The sequence below is a fragment of the Salvelinus sp. IW2-2015 genome, linkage group LG16 (genome assembly GCF_002910315.2).
Source record: "Salvelinus sp. IW2-2015 linkage group LG16, ASM291031v2, whole genome shotgun sequence".
In the NCBI taxonomy this organism is placed as follows: domain Eukaryota; kingdom Metazoa; phylum Chordata; class Actinopteri; order Salmoniformes; family Salmonidae; genus Salvelinus; species Salvelinus sp. IW2-2015.
The window spans coordinates 20,191,146-20,219,124 of NC_036856.1; the positions used below are offsets into that span (position 1 = coordinate 20,191,146).

General features: G+C 41.6%; 2 protein-coding genes across 2 annotated transcripts in view; both read right to left on the bottom strand.

Moving 5' to 3' along the window:
* The window catches only part of rnf11b (ring finger protein 11b), a 31,391-nt gene extending 17,735 nt beyond the window's left edge, over positions 1–13,656 (bottom strand). Inside the window, exon 1 of the mRNA XM_024004722.2 lies at positions 13,131–13,656. Coding sequence (XP_023860490.1) covers positions 13,131–13,253 — 123 coding nt within the window. The 5' untranslated portion in view covers positions 13,254–13,656. The remainder of the gene's footprint in view (positions 1–13,130) is intronic.
* A 2,051-nt stretch (positions 13,657–15,707) lies between these two features.
* Positions 15,708–27,968, bottom strand: LOC139028936 (tetratricopeptide repeat protein 39A-like). The gene is made up of 7 exons (XM_070447589.1): positions 27,776–27,968; positions 27,446–27,537; positions 17,161–17,281; positions 16,590–16,701; positions 16,377–16,491; positions 16,107–16,223; positions 15,708–15,936 (listed from the first exon to the last, which is right to left on the bottom strand). Exons 1-7 carry the CDS (start codon positions 27,878–27,880, stop codon positions 15,819–15,821), a joined length of 780 nt encoding a protein of 259 aa, XP_070303690.1. The 5' UTR covers positions 27,881–27,968; the 3' UTR covers positions 15,708–15,818.
* Between the last annotated feature and the right edge of the window lie 11 nt (positions 27,969–27,979).

Genomic DNA, 27,979 nt, shown 5'->3' on the forward strand with positions numbered 1-27,979 from the left:
ATAGTAGAAATATGCCATACTTTTATTTTGAAAGCTAACCGCAAAGTCCACTATTGTGGCTAATCCTTATTTTGGCAAGCTTCACATAGATGGGTCCGACCACCATTAATCAAATATGAACTGTCTTATAAATTAGGGTTATTTTAGATGAGTACACCTAGCTATATAGTTAGTTAGCTAATTATAGCTACTGAAACAGATTATGTTGTTTTGCTCTGTTTTGGGGGAAGAACATTGTTTGCATCCATGAGCTATCTAGCTTTTTTTATGACCAGCACTGTAGGTGTGTGAGACAGCTTTACCAGCATCATATCATATACGTATCAATGAATCGTTGTGACATATGAAATCCGAGTGATAGTGTAATCAATGTGTAAGAACTACATAAAAAAATTATCAACGCGTTCAAAAATTATGTAACATGCAGTCATATTCAGGTCCTGATTGGTCAAATAGTGTTATTTAACATGTCAAATAGTGTTATTTGACGTGTATCTTTTATGACACGCAAAGACCCAAACTGCGTTCCATAGAAATCCTGGTTGAGAATGAAACGACTGAACAAATAAACAACGAAACAGCACAGCAAGTAAGTGAAAGAAATAGGTTTTCATTATGTTTTACTGGTAATGGGGATATGTAAATGTATGTAAATGCCAACAAAATAACTTTTTGGTCAGTGTGGTGTGTGTGAAACCTTTATTTAACTAGGCAAGTCAGTTAAGAACAAATTCCTATTTACAATGATGGCCCGGACGACGCTGGGCCAATTGTGTGCCGCCCTATGGGACTCCCAATCACAGCCGGATGCGATACAGCCTGGATTCGAACCAGGGACTGTAGTGACGCCTCTTGCACTGAGATGCAGTGCCTTAGACCGCTGCGTCCATGTGTGTTAACTATTTAACTGTACTAGAATGCTTAAAAGGCCACCATAAAAAAAAAAAAAATGGTTATCGGTATCGTATCGGGGTTTTTTTGGCAAGGAAAATATCGGATATCGGTATCGGCTAAAAATGTCATATCGGTGCATCACTAAGACAGACTGTAGACCATATTGACCTGTGGTATAGTTAGCGCACGTTAAAGCGTAGTGCATAAGGCAAGTACCAAAACACCTTGATATAGTGGAGGCGCATGCTAGGAGATGAGGAAATTGGATGGAAGAAAATATATAGTCAAACCAGCAAAAGGGCGAATGTAAACCTGGGAAAAAACGCATCACCCTCCCGTGCCCAATAATGGCAATGTTTTAAAGCTAATTTCCTGCAATTCTACACATTTTGCCTTGGCTTATGCAGTGTAGAATTAAAGATGGCGCTGATAGACATGGCTGCTCTGTTTGTAGCTACTAAGTCACTTTTGTAATATATATATTTTTGGTAATTTCTCACATTATTAGCCCAGAACGTTTTTTTTGCGTTATTACATACAGCCGGAAATAACTTTTGGAAATCAGAGCGGTGGTAACTAACCAGCATTTTGATTAGAAATATGACTTTCCTGAATTGGATCCTTTGTTAGTACCCTCCAAGGTGATTTAACTTATCCCAGAGGCTGCTCCAAGACGCCACCGGCGGAGAAGTAGTATTCGGAGTGGACTTTTAGTCTGACTCAGGAGGCGTGCACACCATCTACCACTTCAGAGCATACTACTTACTAATGTTCAGTGAAAGGCCTGATTATCAACAACGATGAGCCTACAGGGAGGAGGTGAGMGCCATGGCGGAGTGGTGCCAGGAAAATAAACACATCACCGGGGGCACACTGCCTGACCTCCAGGACATTTACAGCACCTGGTGTCATAGGAAGGCCAAGAAAATCATCAAGGACCTRAGCCACCCGAGCCACAGCCTGTTCACCCCGCTATCTTCCAGAAGGCGAGGTCAGTACAGGTGCATCAAAGCTGGGACCGAGAGACTGAAAAACAGCTTCAATCTTCAAGGCCATCAGACTGCCGGACTCCACCCAGTACCCTGCCCTGAACTTAGTCACTGTCACCAGCTGGGGTACCACCAGGTTACTCAACCCTGCACCTTAGAGGCTGCTGCCCTATGTACATAGAATCACTGTTCACTTTAATAATGTTTTCATACTGTTTTACACATTTCATATGTATATACTGTATTCTATTCAAGGCCATCCTATTTAACCATTGCTGCACAGACACTATTCTATCCTACGTATTCTTCAGATATACTACATATTATATCCACATACTGTCCATAATGTCTATACATCCCATACACACACACACACCTCGTTCTAATATTTCTATATATCTTAATTCCATTATTTTACTTTTAGATGTGTGTATTGTTAGATATTACTGCACTGTTGGAGCTAGGAACACAAGCATTTCGCTACACCTGCAATAACATCTGCTAAATACAGTATGTGTACGCGACCAATAAAATGTTATTTTATTTTGTTCTTATGCTATCTGAGTGACTCAAACATAACAAAATTAATGGGGGCCCATGCCATGACATTTTGGGAATTTAAGATTCTCTTCAGCAAAGTATCTTGTATATCTTGTGTCCCTGACTATTTATATTTTGGTGATTGTTAGTTCTCAAAGACTATAATTACATAGATACATTATCTTTTCTGCATACATTATATCTGGTTTTAGTCATTTGTTTACACAGAAAACGTTTTACCATCCTGAATTTTTAAGCAGCCCGCCGCTGCTAAATGAATATAGGCTGAACACTGGTAACTCTAAGGATAACACATGTGAAGAGGGGAGCAGATAGACAGACAGGGAGGCCATATAGAGAGGGAGAGCGAAAGCTAGAGCTGAGCCACAGAGCAGCCCTATGTGCACTGCCAAGCTCTGGGCAGCCAGGGACTCAGCAGACAATACTGGCTGCCAGCCTTCCCCCACAGACTCACTGGAGATACGAGATACAGATACAGAGAGAGAGACAGAGAGAGAGACAGAGAGCAAGAGAGCGAGCGAGAGAGACAGAGAGAGAGACAGAGAGCAAGAGAGTGAGCGAGAGAGAGAGAACGAGAGAGCGAGAGAAAGAGCGAAAGAGAGTGAGAGAGAGACAGAGCGAGAGAGAGTGAGACATAGAAAGCGAGACATAGAAAGCGAGACAGAGAGAGCGAGACAGAGAGAGCGAGACAGAGAGAGCGAGACAGAGAGAGCGAGAGAGAAACTCCCACATCTACTGGGTGAAATACCACAGTGTGCCATCACAGCAGCAAGATTTGTGACCTGTTGCCACAAGAAAAGGGCAACCAGTGAAGAACAAACACCATCGTAAATACAACCCATATTTATGTTTATTTATTTTCCCTTTTGTACTTTAACCATTTGCACATCGTACAACACTGTTGTAACGATGTGCGAGACCGAGAGAGCAAGCGAGACGGAGAGAGCGAGACAGACAGAGAAAGCGAGCGAGACTGAGAGAGCGAGCGAGACAGAGAGAGCGAGCGAGACAGAGAGAGCGAGCGAGACAGAGAGAGCGAGCGAGACAGACAGAGAGCGCGAGCGAGACAGACAGAGAGAGCGAGCGAGACAGAGAGGGCGTGGGTCTATTTCTCTTCTACCATCCACTCCCCCACTGCTCAACTCAGACAAACAGGCATACAGATGCACCCTCTCAGCCTGCAGTAGGAATTCCAGGCCCTGTGCCTGTAATCTCCACACAGACAGAGAGAGGCCAGTAGCAACTGCCACTACCTCAGTGGCTTCCTTCAGGGAACAAACAATGGAAGGCTCTGCTGGCTGCCTGAACTCCTGAGCCCTGTCTGAGAGCCTGGACACACACAGCAACACACACACACACACACACACACTAGCAACACCACACCAACACACAGACAAACACACTTACGAACACACACCCACACACACACAGACACAGACACACACACACACACACACACACACACACACACACACACACACACACACACACACACACACACACACACACACACACACACACACACACACGGGGGCTTCCCTGAAGGAAGCCACTGAGGGAGTGGCAGTGTCCCTGTGGCCACTGGCCTGTGTCTGTGTGGAGGCTACAGGCACGTCCAAGTCTCTGTTGATATGGGCAGCAGTGATAGAGAATGTCTGATGACACAGATTTCTCTTCAGCCTGTTTTCAAACAGCAATGTCATCAGTGATGCAAAGAGTTAGATGCTGATTTCACAACAAAAATCTTCAGCGGTTTCCTGAGGAATAAACAAAACAAGGCCTTCTACAATAGGCAGCATGACTTGGCATTATTCCCTCTGAAAACAATAGAAGAAACTGTAGCCCTCGCTGTGAAATCTTAGCCGTCAGTCTGGCGCTCCTCAGAGCAACCAAGTCATTCGTTTAACCTGCAAACCCTATAGTGTTAACCCTTGTAGTGTATAACGACACAACAGGGGAGGAAAAACCTGAACATCAATGGATGTTGTGTTACATTTTCTCACAGGAAAGCCTGTAACTGTCAGGTTAGTCATATCACATTAGGGTCGTTCCATATCATTTCAGCAAGCCATGACATCCCCCATCTCAGATTGTTCTGAATTCGTTTCTGTAGTTAAAAACAGATAAGCATTCCTGCAACATTATTTTGTTGAAATGTAAATTGAACTGAGAAATTAAGCATTTTTTACATTTTTTTTACATTTTTAGTCATTTAGCAGACGCTCTTATCCAGAGCGACTTACAGTAGAGTGCATACATTTTATTACATTTTTACATACTGAGACAAGGATATCCCTACCGGCCAAACCCTCCCTACCGGCCAAACCCTCCCTAACCCGGACGACTCTATGCCAATTGTGCGTCGCCCCACGGATCTCCCGGTTGCGGCCGGCTGCGACAGAGCCTGGGCGCGAACCCAGAGACTCTGGTGGCGCAGCTAGCACTGCGATGCAGTGCCCTAGACCACTGCGCCACCCGGGAGATGCAAATAGATTACACCAAATGTAACATTGTATTCATACAGCATATAACATCCGAGTTGGATCCCAAAAAATTCTAACACTAATTAGGTATCCATCCAATTGGCAACGTATTTTCATGAAAATATTCAACAACAAAAAAAATATGCACATTTTCCCACCAGTGGTGTGTTTCCACCAAATTGACTTGTTGTGGATAAAAATCACTGTGATGACGTAGTGCAAACAAAATGTACTTTGTTTTTGCTTAAGTTTTCATGTACTGAATAAAAATCTAAAGTTCAATGTGTTTCCATCGCATTTTCAACTCTATCTATCGTTAAATAGCAAATGTGATTACTGGTCTTGCCACGAGTGCTCTAGCCAACAGCTCGCAGATACAGTTCGGGTAGGATAGTCTACATGATGAGATTATTATGGATAAGAGCCAAAACATTTATATTTGTCAAAAGGCAGTCAAGCATCGATCATGTCACTAGAATAATACGTTAGATATTTATTGGAAAGGAGCATCAAGATCACTGTGGACTTTCATCACCSTGTAAAGTTCATCAAAYGTTACAGTGGCTTACGAAAGTATTCACCCCCCTTGGCATTTTTCCTATTTTGTTGCCTTACAACCTGGAATTAAAATAGTTTTTGGGGGGTTTGTATCATTTGATTTACACAACATGCCTACCACTTTGAAGATGCTAAATATTTTTTATTGTGAAACAATCAAGAAATAAGACAAAATAACAGAAAACTTGAGCGTGCATATTTATTCACTCCGCCAAAGTCAATACTTTGTAGAGCCACCTTTTGCGGCAATTACAGCTGCAAGTCTCTTGGGGTATGTCTCTATAAGCTTGGCACATCTAGCTACTGGGATTTTTGCCCATTCTTCAGGGCAAAACTGCTCCAGCTCCTTCAAGTTGGATTGGTTCCGCTGGTGTACAGCAATCTTTAAGTCATACCACAGATTCATAATTGGATTGAGGTCTGGGCTTTGACTAGGCCATACCAAGACATTTAAATGTTTCCCCTTAAACCACTCGAGTGTTGCTTTAGCAGTATGCTTAGGGTCATTGTCCTGCTGGAAGGTGAACCTCCATCCCAGTCTCAAATCTCTGGAAGACTGAAACAGGTTTCCCTCTAGAATTTCTCTGTATTTAGCGCCATCCATCAGTCCTTCAATTCTGTCCAGTTTCCCAGTCCCTGCCGATGAAAAACATCCCCACAGCATGATGCTGCGGGGATAGTGTTCTCGGGGTGATGAAAGGTGTTGGGTTTTCTCCAGACATAGCGTTTTCCTTGATGGCCCGAAAGCTCAATTTTAGTCTCATCTGACCAGAGTACCTTCTTCCATATGTTTGGGGAGTCTCCCACATGACGTTTGGCGAACACCAAACGTGTTTGCATATTTTTTTCTTTAAGCAATGGCTTTTTTCTGGACACTCTTCCATAAAGCCCAGCTCTGTGGAGTGTACAGCTTAAAGTGGRCCTATGAACAGCTACTCCAATCTCCGCTGTGGAGCTTTGCAGCTCCTTCAGGGTTATCTTTGGTCTCTTTGTTGCCTCTCTGATTAATGCCCTCCTTGCCTGGTCCGTGAGTTTTGGTGGGCAGCCCTCTCTTGGCATGGTTTGTTGTGGTGCCATATTCTTTCCATTTTTTAATAATGGATTTAAATGGTGCTCTGTGGGATGTTCAAAGTGTCTGATATCTTTTTATAACCCAACCCTGATCTGTACTTCTCCAGAACTTTGTCCCTGACCTGTTTGGAGAGCTTCTTGGTCTTCATGGTGCCGCTTGCTTGGTGGTGCCCGTTGCTTAGTGGTGTTGCAGACTCTGGGGCCTTTCAGAACAGGTGTATATATATATACTGAGATCATATGACAGATCATGTGAACTTAAATAAAGTCCACCTGTGTGCAATCTAATAAATTATGTGACTTCTGAAGGTAATTGGTTGCACCAGATCTTATTTAGGGGCTTCATAGCAAAGGGGGTGAATACATATGCACGCAAACTTTTTTTTTTTTTTAAACAAGTAATTTATTAAATTTCACTTCACCAATTTGGACTATTTTGTGTATGTCCACAAAATATATTTAATATTACAGGTTACAAAAAAAATTACAGGCAAAAATAATTGGAAAAACACCAAGGGGAATGAATACTTTTGCAAGGCACTGTATTTCCTCTGTAGCCTAATAAACTGCATGGTTTCCCAATTCGCAGAGGGAGGACCCCAAACAATATCACGTGACTCCAAATTTACTTTGATATGATGGATATTATATCAATATATGCGCATAAAGGCTTTCCCACCGCTATTTCTCGCATAATTAATTTTACCGCCACAAAAAGATCCCACCATGTCGAACGAACAAATTATCTGTCAGCCTTATAAAAATTGTTCCGAAACTCCCTGTTCCATCACAGCTGTCATGATTTTTTTTTGTCCATAGATTGCTTACAGGGTAAGGAAACCAATGTCATTTTGAAAATTTTGATGAAAAATATCACTTTAACATTGGGTGGGGGAGAGACTTAAAATAAAATAATCTAATAGCAGAAACAGCATCTAGTGGTCAGAACCTGGTAATATCAGGATGTAGGATGGGACATAAACCTTCAACAACTAATTTCTCTGAACAGGGGAAAAAAATCCAATCACCAAATTCACTGAGAATTCGTTACATAGGATGAAGAAATAATACTCTGAGCCGCAGCTCCATACTACTTGTCATACATAGTGAACTGAAACTGTACAATCGTTGTCGATTTGGGATTGGCATCTTTGTCAATGTTCAAATTTTTCTGGGTCCAAATTGGATGACATGTACTATATTTATTGAATATTATATGAATCCTATCATTTTAAAATACCCAATTTGCAATCAATTAGCTTAATTTCTCAGAGTTCAAATGATATTTCAACAAAATAATGTTGCAGGAATGCTAATCTAACCCGTTTCTAACTACATTAACAACTTCAGAACAATCTGAGATGGTAGGTCCTCTTTCTTGTGCTTTTTAAGGTAGAAATGACCCATTATTCTATCAGTACAGCTAAACGCCACATCATAAACCAAATATGAACAAATGTTGCCACTGAAACATTTGTTTACATAGGCCCCCCTCCAAGTTACCCCCACTCAAGCCCCCCAACATGTCTCCTCAGTCACTAGCACTTACGGGAGCTGGGGGTATGAAGGCGGAAACAGTTGGTTATCTCAATGGGGAAGGTTAAACAAACAAGTGTATATCTAACAGCCAATCAGAGCCTGAGACAGTCAGAGTAGTAACAGGCTGAACCAGTGCAGAGTTGTTCTACATACAGTAGTACAGTAAGGAGACCTGGGGATCTCTCAAACAGGAACAGTAAACACACTCTACTGGCTGGCCGACTGGTTGGTCAAGGCTGGCCTGGCTGACAAAGGCCTGTTTGTTTGTCCTTTGTCAGTTAGTTCTGACGTAACAGTTAAATATATAATTTGGGAACGCCACAATGTTGTAATGCCTTCAGATTACAGTCAGTCTGACTCACGTCTTTTCGAAGGTACATGTCCGTCATTGTGTTCATACTTGAAGAATGTACAATACAGGCATGAAAAGTATATTTTGTCTTTGTACTGGATCATTTGAGGAGGGTTGTTTCTCTTGAAGCATACCATAAAATGTGATTTACACTAGAAGAAAACTAGTCCCAGTTGCCAGAGCCTGGGATAAACATGTATCATTATACACAATAAGATACTTTATTGCAAATCAACAATGTTAGACAGGACACACTGTGCAAGACAGCGCAGTACAACAGGGAAACAAGAATACAGTAATACTGATCTCTTTTTGCATTTCCTATCCTCAAGCATTTCTATGCAAGCACAGCCAGGCCAATGAGGCTAGACATCTGGGTCATTGTGGGAGTGGGAGACCAAGGATCTGCAGGTGAACCAGGTACCAGAGCAGCTCCARGCAAAAAAGGTCGGTCACATCTGAGGAATTCACTGGTGAGGAATTATTATTTTAAATTATCCCCATATTTTCCTTTCACTATTGGTACAGCAGTGTGAAGGCGAGTGTCTTAAACATTGTGAAGTCAGCATCTATTCCAATCGAAGCTTTATTTTCATTGCTTTCTTTTCCCTCTGCTTTCACTCGCTCACCTTTCTCTCCCGCCAGCAGTAGGTCTCACAGCTCATTAGACCGCCCCTCCAAAGTAAAAACTTTCCCTCTTCACAGCCCGAACTTGAGCTTGCTGGCTCAAAGCAAAACGTTGACCAGACTTCCATTCACCAGAGCAGTGACTGTGATACAGGTTCTCTCCTCCTTTTGCCTCCAATTCTTTCCTCCAGGCCTCATGACACCTCTGAGGGGAGATTTAGTGTTAGTTCTCAGTCCAGGGCAGCACACGCTGCTGGTAAGTCTTAGATCATGCTCTGCCCTCCAGCCCTGGCTGTGACAGGCAGGCAGCTTTTTCAATGTCTGCAAGGTTTTCAATCCAATGAGGTCAAACCATAAAACACACTGACAACAGGATAATTGCCTTTGTGCTGGACTGAATATGATCAATAAAACAGGATAATGGCCTTTGTGCTCGACTGAAAATATTAAATAAAACAGGATAATGGCCTTTGTGCTGGACTGAATATGATCAATAAAACAGGATAATGGCCTTTGTGCTGGACTGAATATGATCAATAAAACAGGATAATGGCCTTTGTGCTGGACTGAATATGATCAATAAAACAGGATAATGGCCTTTGTGCTGGACTGAATATGATCAATAAAACAGGATAATGGCCTTTGTGCTGGACTGAATATGATCAATAAAAGAGGGCCTCAGCTCTGTCATTGGGTGAGGAGGTAAATAGACCCTCGGATTAGTCATGTCAGGAAACTTGATGACAGTAGCTACAGTGATGGGACCAAGATATTCTTTACCACTCGGCCATCAGATTTGCCACCAATGCTCCTTATAGGACACATCACTGCACTCTATACTCTTCTGTAAACTGTTCATCTCTGTATACCCGTCGCAAGACTCACTGGTTGATGCTTATTTATGAAATCCTTTTAGGCCTCACTCCCCTCTATCTGAGATATCTACTGCAACCCTCATTCTCCACATACAACACCCGTTCTGCCAGTCACATTCTGTTAAAGGTCTCCAAAGCACACACATCCCTGGGTGGCTCCTCTTTTCAGTCCGCTGCAGGTAGCGACTGGAACGAGCTGCAACAAACACTCAAACTGGACAGTTTTATCTCAATCTCTTCATTCAAACACTCAACCATGGACACTCTTACTGACAGTTGTGGCTGCTTTGTATGATGTATTGTTGTCTTTACCTTCTTGACCTTTGTGCTGTTGACTTTGCCCAATAATGTTTGTACCATGTTTATGTGCTGCTACCATGTTGTGTTGCTACCATGTTGTTGTCATGTTGTATTGCTACCATGCTGTGTTGTCACGTTTTGCTGTTYTGTTGTTGTCTTAGGTCTCTCTTTATGTAGTGTTGTGTCTCTTGTTGTGATGTGTGTTTTGTCCTATATTTATATTGTATTTATTATTAAAAAAAAAAAATCCCAGGCCCCCGTCCCCGCATGAGGCCTTTTGCCTTTTGGTACACCGTCATTGTAAATAAGAATTTGTTCTTAACTTGCTTGCCTAGTTAAATAAAGGTCAAAAAAAATATATATATATATATATTACACACCGTGCCCCCCTTCACTCACACAGACGGGCAGTTATCTCCTCTGGCCCAGTCAGTCAGCACTCTCGCCAGCTGCTATCCAAATTACCACTAGCTCTGTACACACCCCTTCCTCTCACAACAGACTGCAGAGTAGCAACTGCAAATAATAGGGGAGCCTTCTTCCTCAGATCACCACGCAGTGGAGGGTGATGACAGTAACACAATCCCCCAATAAACATATCTTTTGAGCTGGTAATCAAGGAGGATGTGTCAGTCTTGTTTATTAAGAAATAATTTACCAGAAAGGGAAAAAACAAAAGAAAATCAACATTATTGGTGTTTACAGCCTCACCGCTGGGCTGAGAACTGTAAAGGAATCAAATGGTATTTATTCCCACAACAACAACAAAAAATCCTAGTCTAATATCAAGTGATTTCTTACATTTACATCTACATTTTTGTCTAACCATAGCCTAGGATAATTTGTGAATGTTACCAGTTTTCTACTCTGAAGGTTTGATGATAATAGACATGAAAATGGGCAAGAGTCGTGCAGCTCCAAGGCTCTCCAAACATACCAAGCATTGGCAGGTCTCTGTTTAAAAGAAGAAAGCGCAATCAAAAATGCTTGGCGAGTGCCCAAGGCAAGCGTCTAAATTGGAAATGATGTGGGTCCTAAAGTAGATATCTGGCCTTCCTTTGTTCAAGCTATGGTTCAAACAAGACAGTTACTGTTGAAAAATCCAACAAGCGCCTCAGCTGTTTAACCAGGATATTGCACAACACGTCCTGCCATCCAGTCTGTTACTGGAAAATCAGCTCCAGACTGTTGAATTCCAGCCRTTCTTATTAATTCCTGATCCTGGACCCAAGGGACTCAAGTAAACACTGAAATTCTGAGAAAATGAGAGACTAGTGGTTTTCAGCAGAAAAACACAGTATCCGGGGTGTGTGAATCTGCATTTCTGTGCAAATGAGAGTAAAATGTTTTTGTTTGTTTTCTTTTGTATTATGGGGTATAATCTGGACAGAAGCCACTTAAGAGAAGCTGTTTTCCCTTGCCTTTTAAATGGCCTCATGGGTATTATAGGTCTTTGCATTTTGGTGAAATAAAAATGACTTATTCTGTTCTGTACTCCCTTATAATGTTGACATATGCAGTCAACTTTAGTTCTACCGGTTGGTAAATTGTTTGTAATGTCAATTTTTTAAGAACAAAGACATATTCTAAATGTAGATTAGTAGAAAATAAGTTATAAGGAAAATTACTTTTCGAAATGAGTTAGGTATGCGTCATCATGCAAGCTARGTGTATGATCAGACTTCATGTTCTCTTGAACGCGTCTTACAGTATTGTACTACTTTGGTAAGTAGGCTCAAACTAATTAATGGATAATTCTGTTGTCACATGAGACCCGGAGACTATGGTGAAAGAGTAGAGTAGGTGGCCAAAGCTCTGGGAGTTGTGGAAGCTGACACCCGTGTCAGCCATGGCCATTGGAGACCTTTACTGGAAGGGTTCAGGCAGGGGGACTCCAGTTATCAAGATCTGTGTATAACATGCTTATCTTCACATTTGAGATAGGGAATTAACCTGGTGACACTCTTTCCTTCCTAGCTAAAAAGTCTTACGTAACATGACCGATTTACAGAAAAGGAATCCATATTTGGATTATTATAATGACAATGACCTGCAACAACCTGGTCATAAAAAAATTAGGGAGCACAAAGACTGCTGTTTTCTCATCAGCATAAGAGTTCAATCTGTGTTCTCCAATTTAGGCTTTTGACATTGCCTGTATCAGGGAGCTTACAGGTTCTGAAGATCATTCTACTTTTGAAGTTATCTTTCTTTGTTGAGCTAAAAGCAAAGGTGGGCACTTCTGTAGTCTTTGGTCTAGGCCTATATCAAGTATATTTTTGGATTCTCGCTTGAGCTTAAAAAAACAGACAGCTTTTGCCTCGTCTCTCCCTCAACACTTCAGGCCATACACTTCATTTGAGGAGTATGCATAGCATCTCCAGGCTCTTTTTGCTGTAGTGTGTGACTACTAGGCTGTTCTCATAAAATGCATTGCTAGATCATTTGCATCTCATGAGTCGCTTGGGTCAGTGTTCTGTGATGATGATATGTAATGAAGTTAGACATGATGGTCTGATAAAACTAAAGACTGCAGCAATAGTAAACGTGTCATTACACCCTAAATCCTTGTAGAAATAGAACAAGATGATAATGTAAAAGGACAGCTAGTTGATGGTTGTGTGCAGCATTGATAAACAATGTAAGGATGTGTGTGTATACCTGCCATATCTCCCAGAGTCAGCTGGTTATTACTGTTTACATGAACATCTGAAAATCATAACTGGCTGGCAAGCTTGAGTGCAGTTTGTTTTTACTTCGGTTAGCCAGCTGCCATCGCCACATCAAGGCAGCACCAAATTGTGAAGTTCCTTCGCATGTCAAACCTTGAAAAACACCTGAATTTATTTAAATACTGTATAGCTATTAGCTAATGACCTACCTGGTATGGTGGCGGTGYTTCCTGATCTGGATCTGCCCCATCACCATAACTAGCTCTATCCGATTGTGATTCATGAAGCAAGGAAATATCATCCGAGGTTGGAGATTTTAGACAATTCCCCATCTCCTCGACGTCAAACTCCTTATATCTTGCTTTGCAACGTCCACAGGTCACTTTCTCTAACCTTTCAGTCAAAATTCGCACCGTATGCTATCAATCTTATGGCCTTCAACACATTGCAAATTATCTAACAAGCCACGAGAGCTGTGATGCTCAACAAAAACAAAACATCCCCACACAAAGAGCCTGGCTGGCCACCTAGCCAATGTACACCCTCAAACTGAAGTGATATAGCGGTTGTTTGCTAGCTAGAACTCTCACAACGCCTATGTGTAGGTTGAACGTAATAATGCTAAACACATAATAGTTATTAATGCTCTAAAAACGTATTCTCATTTTCAGACTGAAGACCATTTGAAAGGGACTTTCCAGCCCCGTCAAACGCTGGGAAGGTAACGAACGTAGCAACATGAAACACCCCGCCCCTTAATGCACGGACCAATCAACAGCGATCTGTATTAAGGAAGCTTTCCACCATCTCACCAATCAGACCGTTGTTAAAAACATGATACAAAATTATATTTGGTAACATTTAACATGAATTACAATGTAACAAGCAAGTATGTGTAGCTAAGTACAGATAGTTGTATGTTGGCAGTTTTCTACATAACTGCGTCTGCATGTACACTAGTAGTAGTGCGTAGTCACAAGGACACGTTATTCCAGTAGCAGTTACTGTGGTATAAAATGCCTATACCTACTATGTTAAATGTGCAATATATTAGTAATTTCTGTGTTTTATTGGAGGGGATACAGTTTAGTTGAATGTGCCTTACAGCACGTCGTAGTTGGTTCCTGGCTGCCTAATATAGCAGTTTTGACTGTTCCTAGTCACTTTATACTGTTATATGAAATAAGTACACAAACAATACCAATTTGAAAACCAGACAGCAGCTTGGTGTTCAGAGTGCAGTTCATCCAAAAGCAAAGGGGTCATACAAGAGTKAAAAAAAAACTCGATAAACAGACTCAATTTCAGTTACTTATTTAATCTTAAATTAAAAAACAAACATTCACTTATGTACAGGCCCAGGAATGTCAATCTGTTTAGTAGCCAGTTCCCATATAATATGCTGACCTCAACATCACAGTGCTAATAAGATTGTTTGTACTAATATCAGTTAATTCAAAGAAAACCATGGAACAAAACAAGTAATGTCTAACATAATAATTTGAACATCCCAAACTACAATCATCTCGATATTTTAAATAAATCAATGTCTACATTTCCTCCACGCGTTAGAAAAGTCCAAATGAACGCCTGGTCAATTGCTTTCACCCAAAACCATATTCTAAGTATGAATAAATCAGTTCTGATTACATTTAAACTTGAGACACCATTCTAGTGCTTGGGGTTGGATACTCATCCTGTTGTACATAAAGTTTCAATAATCATAGAACATGAAAAAAGGAAAGAAAATTCGAATTACAAATAACATTGGTCATACACAGTCTATTAGCTCATTTATTACACAGGAAAGGAACTGTTTAATATATAATAGTTTCCTATAAGCCATTCTTGTATAGGTTGATGTTGGAGGTGTATATTTATATATATGGAAGGCTCTAGTGGTTGTCAACGCTTCACTTACTACAGATGGAACTGGCAGCCTGGTTTTTCTGTGTCAATCTGAAAGACTTGTTTGTTTGAGCTCAAGTACTGTTGGATTGTGTCCACATTAAGATAACAAGGAAGGTGTCTGCCTTTCTAAAAGACACATTCATCTGTCCACTTAAAACGGGACAATTTAGTAAAAGGCGCCGTTACAGTTAATAAATAAATACAGACAAAATAACCCCTTACCATCACACGTGTATTCCTGCAATGTGAGTTTGCACGGTTGGATGACTTAACTTTGTGCAATCAGTGGGCACTATTTTCACAAAAATTCAGTTGGACTGGTCATGCATTCCATCACAGAAAGTGTTTCAGTTGATTCAATGTGCCAAAACTTCCATTGAGCTGTTCAGAGTGGGGAAAGGAGGGTGAAAATGAAGAAATAAGAATAAATCCAGTAGAATAATCATAGAGATAAAAGCATTAGGGAAGGAGGTTATCTGCCATAGAACATTGTCAACCCAAGACAGACCTTGTCCAAGATTGGACACAGTGATTTTAGTCATTAGCTCTGAGCAGAGGGCAAAACCCAGGAAGGAGAATACCGTTAAGCACTCGAATACTGTATGTTGCAGAAACCCTTGTGACAGGTGTGAAAATACATGTTTGTCAGTGAATTTATGTATTTATACTAGAGGGAGAATATTCAGGCATTGGTAACGAATAGGTTTTTGCAATAGACGGATGAGACCCTGTACATTTCCATCTATTAGTGAGGTATTTTCTATATATTGCGTAGATTTCCTTTGTCTGAGTAAATGCTAGTGTCTGTATGCTTTTGACTGTTTAGTGTACTAGTGTAGTGTTGTGTGTCTTTTTGAAAGCTTGATGGCTGGCAAGTCAAGCACTTGTTGCTGGTAGTGGGTGATTTGGTACTCTGCCTCATCCCTGCTGCATTGGGCTGTGCACTTTGGGATGGCTGGACTTTGGGCCTGTTTTGTCCACACCAGCTACGGGCTGGAGGGCATGGTGTGAATTCCATTCTCGCCTGTGGCCTTGGCCTTGTGCAAAGCWGCCTGGATTCTGAAATGTGTCCGCGATTCCATGGAGTAGTTTTTGTAACTTTGCCTGTAAATATTGGGGAAAGAGCAGATCAATGAAACAGCTTGACCAGATGATTTAACTATCTGTTCTAATATAATTATTGTAAACAAGTCATGTTTAAGAATTCCAATTGTAATGTAACTGTAATGGAATGGGTAGAGATAATAATGTTGTGTAAGAACCAAGACACTCACTTGGCCGTCTCCAGTAGTTTGATTCCCTCCTCCTTCCTCCCTTGTTCCAGACATAGCAGCCCATGCTCCAGCAGTGCATTGGGAACCAAGTAGTGATCAAACTTGATCTGTGTTTCACTGACAAGAGTAAAAATACAGCAGAGATCAGGATTTAAACAAGAAAGGAAGTATTTGCTTAACTTGTAAGGAATAGTAATCGAGTAGGTCTCTTCTACTGTCATGTTGTGAAAATTTGAGTGTGTGCTGAATATTGGTGTGTGTTGAGCTCACTTGCAGAGGACAAGGGTGAAGTAGTGCTCAGCCTCCTCCTGGTGTCCCAGGTGCTTCAGACAGAGACCTCTAAGCAGGCTCAGCAGACACTGGTCGTCTATGGAGAACTCGGTCCCTGAGGAACACAACATACGATACTCAGGCCCTTCACACACTAGACTGTGTAGAGGCAATATCAACTCTCTAAGAGGGACATGAGTTTGTGTTACTTACTTGGGCTACTTTCGAGTTTCGCCTGTGCCTCGTCCAGTGTTTTCAGCATGCCCTCTGTCAGGTCTTTGTGTTTCCCGATGATTGTGTAGCCGTTCCAGATATACATCATTTCCTGCAGAGGACAGACAAGGCCACAGGGTGTCACAGTTACACTGTAATAATGAACATGCGGTCAGACCACGCAGTACTGACCTAGTCTTGAAAACCAGACCCTAGCCAACAGTGACTAGGGTCTGGTTTCAATGACGGACTCTTTTGGCAACTTCGATAATGGAAATAAATTTGTTCCGTGGTGTGTCCTCTTCAGACAGACAACTCTTCCAACAAATCACAAGGCAGACATGCCAGAACATTGCGATTTTAAACCAAAGTTTGCAGGGAAAACCGTTCCAGTGMTTTTAGTGAAGGTAGTCGATGCACTTCCCACTTGCGAAATGCACTCATTAAAAATAACCTTGCTAGCTACATTTTCGATTTTATTTAAGCGAATAAGGTAGTGACGTAGGCAGTGACCCAGTTCTTCTATGCCAAAAGAGTCATCTAGGGTCGGGTTTCGGAGACTTGTACTGACCAGAGGAGGTGCAGGTAGTGTAACTGGGTTCTCAGTCAGGTAGCGACGGGCTTTTCGGATGGCAAACTTCTCAGTTGGCAAAGACTTTCCAGCAATTTTCTGCTTAAGCCCATGTACCTGCCTGGAATGGATAGACAATAGATAAATATAAGATATAGATTCATATGGATAGAATGACTTGATTATCTCAGATGTCTGGGTAAAAATACATGAAGAGTACAAAGCAATATGTTTTTGTTTTTATTTATTTGGATCCCCATTAACCGACGCCAGTGGCGACAGCTAGTCTTACTGGGGTTCGACACATAACGAAGAAGACATTAGACACATTTTTTTTTACAATTCACATACATTTAAAAACATAAACATTTAGTGTGTGTGTTTGTGCATCTATCAGTTACACATACATGTCAGTACATACACACAACAAGTAGGTCACATGGGGGAGAGGCGTTGTGCCATGAGGTGTTGCTTTATTTATTTATTTATTTTTTAACCTTTCTGGACTACCCATCACGGATCCGGGATCATCCTCATCAAAAAAGCTGACTAGCATAGCCTAGCCTAGCGCCACAGGGATATCATATAATATAATTTCATGAAATCACAAGTCCAATACAGCAAATGAAAGATAAACATCTTGTGAATCCAGCCAACATTTCCGATTTTTAAAATGTTTTACAGCGAAAACACAATATATATTTATGTTAGCTCACCACAATAGCCAAACACACAACGCCATGTTTCCACCGCAAAGGTAGCTTTCACAAAACCCACAAATAGAGATAAAATTAATCACTAACCTTTGAACAACTTCATCAGATGAGTCTTATAACATCATGTTATACAATACATTTATGTTTTTGTTACGAAAATTTGCATATTTATAGGTATAAATCGTAGTTTTACATGCAGCACCATCACAAATAGCACCAAAAGCCAGAATAATTACAGAGAGCAACGTGAAATAACAGAAATACTCATCATAAAACTTTGAATGACAGATACATGTTTACAGCAAATGAAAGATAAACATCTTGTGATCCAGCCAACATTTCCGATTTTTAAAATGTTTTACAGCGAAAACACAATATATATTTATGTTAGCTCACCACAATAGCCAAACACACAACGCATGTTTCCACCGCAAAGGTACTTTCCACAAACCCACAAATAGAGATAAAATTAATCACTAACCTTTGAACAACTTCATCAGATGACAGTCTTATAACACATGTTATACAATACATTTATGTTTTGTTCGAAAATTTGCATATTTATAGGTATAAATCGTAGTTTACATTGCAGCCACCATCACAAATAGCACCAAAACAGCCAGAATAATTACAGAGAGCAACGTGAAATAACAGAAATACTCATCATAAACTTGATGACAGATACATGTTGTCAGCAAATGAAAGATAAACATCTTGTGAATCCAGCCAATATTTCAGATTTTTTAAGTGTTTTATAGCGAAAACACAACAATATTTTATGTTAGCTCACCACAATATCCAAAAACACAACGCCATTTTTCCACCGCAAAGGTAGCTTTCACAAAACCCACAAATAGAGATAAAATTAATCACTAACCTTTGAAAAACTTCATCAGATGAAAGTCTTATAACATCATGTTATACAATACATTTATGTTTTGTTCGAAAATGTGCATATTTATATCCCACAATCTCGGTTTACATGGCGCCATGTTCAGAAATGCCTCCAAAATATCCGGAGTAATTACAGAGAGCCACGTCAAATAACAGAAATACTCATCATAAACTTTGATGACAGATACATGTTTTACATAGATTAAAGATACACTTGTGCTTAAAACTTCTTTGGGCTGCAATCCGACCAGGACACTTATGACAACATCCAGCTCGAAGTTTAGGGCGCGAAATTCAATACTAGTTTGTTAAAATATTTAACTTTCACACATTAACAAGTCCAATACAGCATATGAAAGGTAAGCATCTTGTGAATCAGCCAACATGTCCGATTTTTAAAATGTTTACAGGGAAGACAAATATGTAAATCTATTAGCTAACCACGTCAGCAAAAGAGAGCACTTTTCTAACTCCATCAGTTTTTTACTCCGTCACAAGCTATCACTAATTCGACCAAATAAAGATATATATAGCCACTAACCAAGAAACAACTTCATAAGATGACAGTCTGATAACATATTTATTGTATAGCATATGTTTTTTTTGAAAAATGTGCATATTTATGGTATAAATCATAAATTACATTTCAGCTACAATCAGAAATTGCACGAAAGCAGCCATAACATTTACAGACACAACGTCAAATAACTAATTATCCTATAAAACATATCTGAGAAATACATACTGTGCCACAATTGAAAGACAGGATTCTTGTGATTCCAGACAATATTTCCAATTTATTAAATGTTTTACAGCGAAAACAAAATGTAGCGCTATTAGCATAGCCACAATAGCCAGACACACTTGGGCGCGCACGACCAGTTGACATGCACAACAGATATATGAAATAACATTATAAATTGGGTCTTACTTTGGCTGATCTTTATCAGAATGTTGACCAGGGTGTCCTTTGTCCAGATGAGTCGTTGTTTTGAGTCAGGATGGCAACTTTCCCTTCTCACTTAGCATTGGCACTGGTCGACTGGCACGGATTTGTCCAACGTATAAAAAGTCAGAGAACGGAACACGCAAAACTCCCGAAAAAAATTCAAATAATCTGATTAAACTATATTGAAAAAAACATACATTACGATGATATGGTCTCATTTATCAAATAAAAACCCAGCCGGAGATTGTTCCGTCCAAAACAGCAGCAAAACAGAACACAATATCACTCCCAAGACGCGCGCTTCAGACTCCGGAAGTGGTCGGTCACGTCAAAGAAATAGCTCTTATTCAACCTCTGAACAAGATATTCACTAAATTTCTTCTCTCATACCTCTTGACACCCAGAGCAAGGCGTACGGAGTGTACGTAGGGTCTTACGTATAATGACCATGTATAGGACATACGTTGAAGCGAGCATAGATTTCTGACATTCTACTTCTTGGTCAGGGAAAGTGCTGCCAAATGACTTCTGTACACTCAGAGAAAAAATTAGAACGGTTTTAGAACTAGAGATTGTTTTCTATCCAATATTAATATTAATATGCATATTGTAAGAGCAAAAAGTGATTAAGAGGCGTTTGAGAAATTGGCATATTTTCCAGTTTTTCCAATACGCCCCCTGCAGCCATAACAGGTTTTAATGCAACCGCTGTGTCAGATTTTTTTTAACTTTAGGAAAAGCATATGCAATAATCTGAGACGGCGCTCAGAAATACACAACATTTCCCGCCATGTTGGAGTCAACAGAAAATACACATAAATATTCCCTTACCTTTGATGATCTTTCATCAGAATGCAGTGCCAGGAATCCTAGTTCCACAATAAATTGTTGTTTTGTTCGATAATGTCCATTACTAGTGTCCAATTAGCTACTTTTGCTAGCACGTTTAGTTCACATGTCCAAACGCTGGCGCCGGTCCAGGTGAACTCGGACGAAAACTTCAAAAAGTTATATTCCAGGTCAAATAAACTGGTCAAATTAAGTAGAGAATCAATCTTCAGGATGTTGTTATCATATATATCCAATAACGTTCAAACCGGAGCATACGTTTTTGTCTACAGAGTACTGGAACACATGGCCATATCATGACTAGCGCGCGTGACCAGGAACTAGTATTCTGCCAGACCACTGACTCAAATAGCTGCCATCCGGCCCCACATCACATCACACTAGAGGCTTCATTCCACGTTCTACTGACTGTTGACATCTAGTGGAAGGCGTAGGAAGTGCGAACAGATCCATATCTTACTGGGAATTGAATAGGCAATGACTTTAACATCAACCAGCCCCAGAATATCCACTTCCTGTTTGGAAGTTTGCCTGCCATATGAGTTCTGTTATACTCAGACATAATTCAAACAGTTTTAGAAACTTCAGAGTGTTTTCTATCCAATAGTAATAATAATATGCATATATTAGCATCTGGGACAGAGTAGGAGGCAGTTCACTATGGGCACCAATTCATCCAAAAGTGAAAATGCTGCCCCCTATCCCTAAAAAGTTAATCAGGTGATAATAATAACAAAGAATTGATTTGATAAAATAACAGTCTTCAATTTAATGATGCCAAAGACACAACAAAGTTTTTTTCCATCATAAATCTACACATACTACCAAATAATGACAAAGCAAAAACAAGTTGATTTCTTTGCAAAAAAAACTAACAAAAACCCCCTGAAATATCACATTTACATTCAGACCTTTTACTCAGTACTTTGTTGAAGGACCTGTGGCAGCGATTACAGCCTCAAATCTTCTTGGCTATGAAGCTACAAGCTTGGCACACATGTATTTTGAGAGATTCTACAATTCTTCTCTGCAGATCCTCTCAAGCTCTGTCAGGTTCGATGAGGAGCACGGCACAGCTATTTTCAGGTCTCTCCAGAGATGTTTGATCGGGTTCAAGTCCGGGCTCTGGCTGGGACGCCACTCAACGACATTCAGAGACTTGTCCCGAAGCCAATCCTGCCCTGTCTTGGCTGTGTACTTAGGGTCATTGTCCTGTATGAAGGTGAACCTTCACCCCAGTCTGAGGTACTGAGTGCTCTGGAGCAGGTTTTCATCAAGGATCTCTGTACTTTGCTCCGTTCATCTTTCCTCGATCCTGACTACTCTCCCAGTCTCTGCCACTGAAAAACATCCCCAAAAGCATGTTGCTGCCAACACCATGCTTCATCATAGGGACGGTGCCAGGTTTCCTCCAGACGTGACGCTTGGCATTCAGGCCAAAGAATTCCATCTTGGTTTCATCAGACCAGATAATCTGGGTTTTCTCATGGTCTGAGAGTCCTTTCAGTGCCTTTTGGTAAACTTCAAGCGGGCTGTCATGTGCCTTTTACTGAGGAATGGCTTCCATCTGGTCACTCTACCATAAAGGCCTCATTGGTGGAGTGCTGCAGAGATGGTTGTCCTTCTGGAAGGTTATCCCATCTCCACAGAGGAACTCTGGAGCTTTGTCAGAGTGACCATCAGATTCTTGGTGACCTCCCTGACCAAGGCCCCTCTCCCCCGATTGCTCAGTTTGGCCGGCTGGCCAGCTCCAGGAAGAGTCTTGGTGGTTCCAAACTTCTTCCATTTCAGAATGATGGAGGCCACTGTGTTCTTAGGGACCTTCAATGCTGCAGAAATGTTTTGGTACTCTTCCCCATATCACCAAAAACCCTGAAATGTCCATCGCTAACTATAACATTTTCCGCCAAGATAGAACTGCCAAAGGGGGCGGTGTTGCAATCTACTGCAAAGATAGCCTGCAGAGTTCTGTATTACTATCCAAGTCTGTACCCAAACAATTCGAGCTTCTACTTCTAAAAATTAACCTTAATTAAGTCTCTCACTGTTGCCGCTTGCTATAGAACTCCCTCTGCCCCCAGCTGTGCCCTCGATACCATATGTGAATTGATTGCCCCCCATCTATCTTCTGAGCTCGTGCTACTAGGTGACCAAAACTGGGACATGCTTAACACCCCGGCCATCCTACAATCCAAGCTTGATGCCCTCAATCTCACACAAATTATCAATGAACCTACCAGGTACAACTCCAAATCTGTAAACACGGGCACCTTCATAGATGTCATCCTAACTAACTCGCCCTCCAAATACACCTCTGCTGTTTTCAATCAAGATCTCAGCGATCACTGCCTCATTGCCTGCATCCGTAATGTGTCTGCGACCAAACGACCACCCCTCATCACTGTRAAACGCTCCCTAAAACACTTCTGCGAGCAGGCCTTTCTAATCYACCTGGCCGGGYTATCCTGGAATGACATTGACCTCATCCCGTCAGTAGATGATGCCTGGCTATTCTTTAAAAGTGCCTTCCTCACCATCTTWAATAAGCATGCCCCATTCAAGAAATGTTTAACTAGGAATAGARATAGRCCTTGGTTCACTCKAGACCTGTCTGCCCTTGACCAGCACAAAAACATCCTGTGGCGTTCTGCATTAGCATCGAATAGCCCCCGTGATATGCAACTTTTCAGGGAAGTTAAGAACAAATATACACAGGCAGTTAGGAAAGCTAAGGCTAGCTTTTTCAAACAGAAATTTGCATCCTGTAGTACTAACTCAAACAAGTTCTGGGACACTGTAAAGTCCATGGAGAATAAGAGCACCTCCTCCCAGCTGCCCACTGTTCTGAGGCTAGGAAACACTGTCACCACCAATAAATCCACTATAATTGAGAATTTCAATAAGCATTTCTCTACGGCTGGCCATGCTTTCCATCTGGCTACCCCTACCCCGGTCAACTGCCCGGCACCCTCCACAGCAACCCGCCAAAGCCCCCACCATTTCTCCTTCACCCAAATCCAGATAGCTGATGTTCTGAAAGAGCTGCAAAAAACTGGACCCCTACAAATCAGCCGGGCTAGACAATCTGGACCCTCTCTTTCTAAAATTATCTGCCGAAATTGTTGCAACCCCTATTACTAGCCTGTTCAACCTCTCTTTCGTATCGTCTGAGATTCCCAAAGATTGAAAAGCTGGCGCGGTCATCCCCCTCTTCAAAGGGGGTGACACTCTAGACCCAAACTGCTACAGACCTATATCTATCCTACGCTGTCTTTCTAAGGTCTTCGAAAAGTTAACAAACAGATTACCGACCATTTCGAATCCCACCGTACCTTCTCCGCTATGCAATCTGGTTTCAGAGCTGGTCATGGGTGCGCCTCAGCCACGCTCAAGGTCCTAAACGACATCATAACCGCCATCGATAAGACACATTACTGCACAGCCGTATTCATCGACCTGGCCAAGGCTTTCGACTCTGTCAATCACCACATTCTTATTGGCAGACTCGACAGCCTTGGTTTCTCAAATGATTGCCTCGCCTGGTTTACCAACTACTTCTCTGATAGAGTTCAGTGTGTCAAATCGGAGGGCCTGTTGTCTGGACCTCTGGCAGTCTCTATGGGGGTGCCACAGGGTTCAACCCTCGGGCCGACTCTCTTCTCTGTATACATCAATGATGTTGCCCTTGCTGCTGGTGATTCTGATACACCTCTACGCAGACGACACCATTCTGTATACTTCTGGCCCCTCTTTGGAAACTGTGTTAACTAACCTCCAGACGAGCTTCAATGCCATACAAATCTCCTTCCATGGCCTCCAACTGCTCTTAAACGCAAGTAAAACTAAATGCATGCTATTCAACCGATCACTGCACGCACCTGCTCGCCCGTCCAGCATCACTACTCTGGACGGCTCTGACTTAGAATACGTGGACAACTACAAATACCTAGGTGTCTGGTTAGACTGTAAACTCTCCTTCCAGACTCACATTAAGCATCTCCAATCCAAAATTAAATCTAGAATCGGCTTCCTATATCACAACAAAGCATCCTTCACTCATGCTGCCAAACATACCCTCGTAAAACTGACCATCCTACCGATCCTCGACTTCGGTGATGTCATCTATAAAATAGCCTCCAACACTCTACTCAACAAACTGGATGCAGTCTATCACAGTGTCATCCGTTTTGTCATCAAAGCCCCATACACTACCCACCAATGCAACCTGTACGCTCTCGTTGGTTGGCCCTCGCTTCATACTCGTCGGATATCTACAAGTCTCTGCTAGGTAAAGCCTTATCTCAGCTCACTGGTCACCATAGCAGCACCCACTCGTAGCACGTGCTCCAGCAGGTATATCTGACTGGTCACCCCCAAAGCCAATTCCTCCTTTGGTCGTCTTCCTTCCAGTTCTCTGCTGCCAATGACTGGAACGAACTGCAAAAATCTCTGAAGCTGGAGACTCATATCTCCCTCACTAGCTTTAAGCACCAGCTGTCAGAGCAGCTCACAGATCACTGCACCTGTACATAGCCATCTGTAAACAGCCCATCTATCTACCTACCTCATCCCCATACTGTATTTATTTATCTTGCTCCTTTGCACCCCAGTATCTCTACTTGCACATTCATCTTCTGCACATCTACCATTCCAGTGTTTAATTGCATATTGTAATTACTTCGCCACCATGGCCTATTTATTGCCTTAACTCCCTTATCTTACCTCATTTGCACTCACTGTATATAGACTTTTTGTTTTCTTTTGTTCTACTGTATTATTGACTGTATGTTTTGTTTATTCCATGTGTAACTCTGTGTTGTTGTATATTGTCGAATTGCTAGCTTTATCTTGGCCAGATCGCAGTTGCAAATGAGAACTTGTTCTCAACTAGCCTACCTGGTTAAATAAAGGTGAAATAAAATAAATAAATAAATTCTGCTGCAGTAGTTTATGTGTCGGGGGGCTAGGGTCAGTCTGTTATATCTGGAGTATTTCTCCTGTCTTATCCGGTGTCCTGTGTGAATTTAAGTATGCTCTCTCTAATTCTCACTCTCTTTCTCTCTTTTTCTCTCTGAGGACTTTAGGCCTAGGACCATGCCTCAGGACTACCTGCCCTGATGACTCCTTGCTGTCCCCAGTCCACCTGGCCATGCTGCTGCTCCAGTTTCAACTGTTCTGCCTGCGGCTATGGAACCCTGACCTGTTCACCGGACGTGCTACCTGCCCAGACCTGCTGTTTTCAACTCTCTAGAGACAGCAGGAGCGGTAGAGATACTCTGAATGATCGGCTATGAAAAGCCAACTGACATTTACTCCTGAGGTGCTGACCTGTTGCACCCTCGACAACCACTGTGATTATTATTATTTGACCCTGCTGGTCATCTATGAACATTTGAACATCCTGGCCATGTTCTGTTATAATGTTACGGCGTTCCTCCTCCTCTTCATCCGAAGAGGAGGAGCATGGGTCGGACCAACACGCAGCGAGGTATGATGACATAATATATTTATTGAAATACGAAATGAACACGAAAACACTAAAATTACAAAATAACAAACACGACGTAGACAGACCTAACATGGAACTTACATACTACACGCAGAACTCACGAACAGAACAGACTACACAAACGAACGAACAGCCAAAACAGTCCCGTGTGGTGCACATACACTGACACGAAAGACACAGGAGACAATCACCCACAAACAAACAGTGAGAACAACCTACCTTAATATGACTCTCAATCAGAGGAAATGCCAAACACCTGCCTCTAATTGAGAGCCATACCAGGCAACCCTTTAACCCAACATAGAAACACAACACATAGAAATGCCCACCCCGCTCACGCCCTGACCAATAAACACATACAAAACAAGAGAAAACAGGTCAGGAACGTGACATATAATCTCCACCTGGCACAGCCAGAAGAGGACTGGCCATCCCTCATAGCCTGGTTCCTCTCTAGGTTTCTTCCTAGTTTCTGGTCTTTCTATGGAGTTTTTCCTTGCCACCGTGCTTCTACACCTGCATTGCTTGTTTGGGGGTTTTAGGCTGGGTTTCTGTATAGCACTTTGTGACATCAGCTGATGTAAGAAGGGCTTTATAAATACATTTGATTGATTGATTCTTTGCCTCGAAACAATCCTGTCTCGGAGCTCAGGTGGACTCCAATGAAGTTGTAGAAACATCTCAAGGATGATCAATGGAAACAGGATTTACCTGAGGTCAATTTTGAGTGTCATAGCATAGGGTCTGAATGTAAATAAGGTATCTGTTTTTTTTGCGAACATTTATTAAAACCTGTTTTTGCTTTGTTATCATGGGGTATCAATTGTAGAATAAGGCTGTAACGTAACAAAATGTGGAAAAAGTCAAGGGATCTGAATACTTTCCGAATGCCTTGTACATGCACAAACATTCTTTGTTTATTACCAGTGGCAGGTCATTGGTAAAAATAGAAAAGAGTAGAGGGCCTAGAAAGCTGCCCTGCAGCACACCGCACTTTACATATTTGACATTAGAGAAGCTCCCATTAAAGAAAACCCTTTGAGTTATATTAGATAGCTCTGAATCTACGATTTGGCAGAGATTGAAAAGCCATAACACATACGTTTTTTTCAACAAAAGGTTATGGTCAATAATATCAGACTGCACTGAAATCTAACAGTACAGCTCCCACAATCTTCTTATTATCAATTTCTTTCAACCAATCATCGGTCATTTGTGTCAGTGCAGTACATGTTGAGCGCCCTTCTCTATAAGCATGCTGAAAGTCTGTTGTTCATTTGTTTACAGAGAAATAGCATTGTCTTTGGTCAAACACAATTCTTTCCAACAGTTTGGTGACACAGGGGTTTGTTTGTTGCAGTGACCTACCTGAATAGCGCTACCTCYCTCTCCCTGAATGGTTGGCATTCCTCCCTGGTCAGCATGCTGAGGTAGGCACCTTTCATATACGCATATGTTGCCTGGAGGGAAATGTGCATGTTTTACTACTGCAACTCTGTAAGCATCAACATAGATTTGTCCCTCTAAAGGCTAAGCGGAATACATTAAAAGCTGTTAAACAAACAAATCTATATTCTGTTAAGACTGTCGCATTTACCAGCGAAATAATGCAACCATTACTGTACTGAAACAGATGTCCTTCATACTGCACTATATTGAACTGATATGCACAAATACAATTACTCCAGAATGTCCCACCTTGGACCATGCATTCTCTTTGCTGAGCAGATCAGCGTAGAAGTAGGCCATCTTCCAATGTCTCTTGTATGTGGAAACCACCCACATCAGTTCCCAGTAGCACATGTGATGGAACTGATTCCACTGCTGCTGAGCTTCACAGCACTCCTCAAAGCGCACTTAGCCTGTTACACACACACCACACACACACACACACACACACAC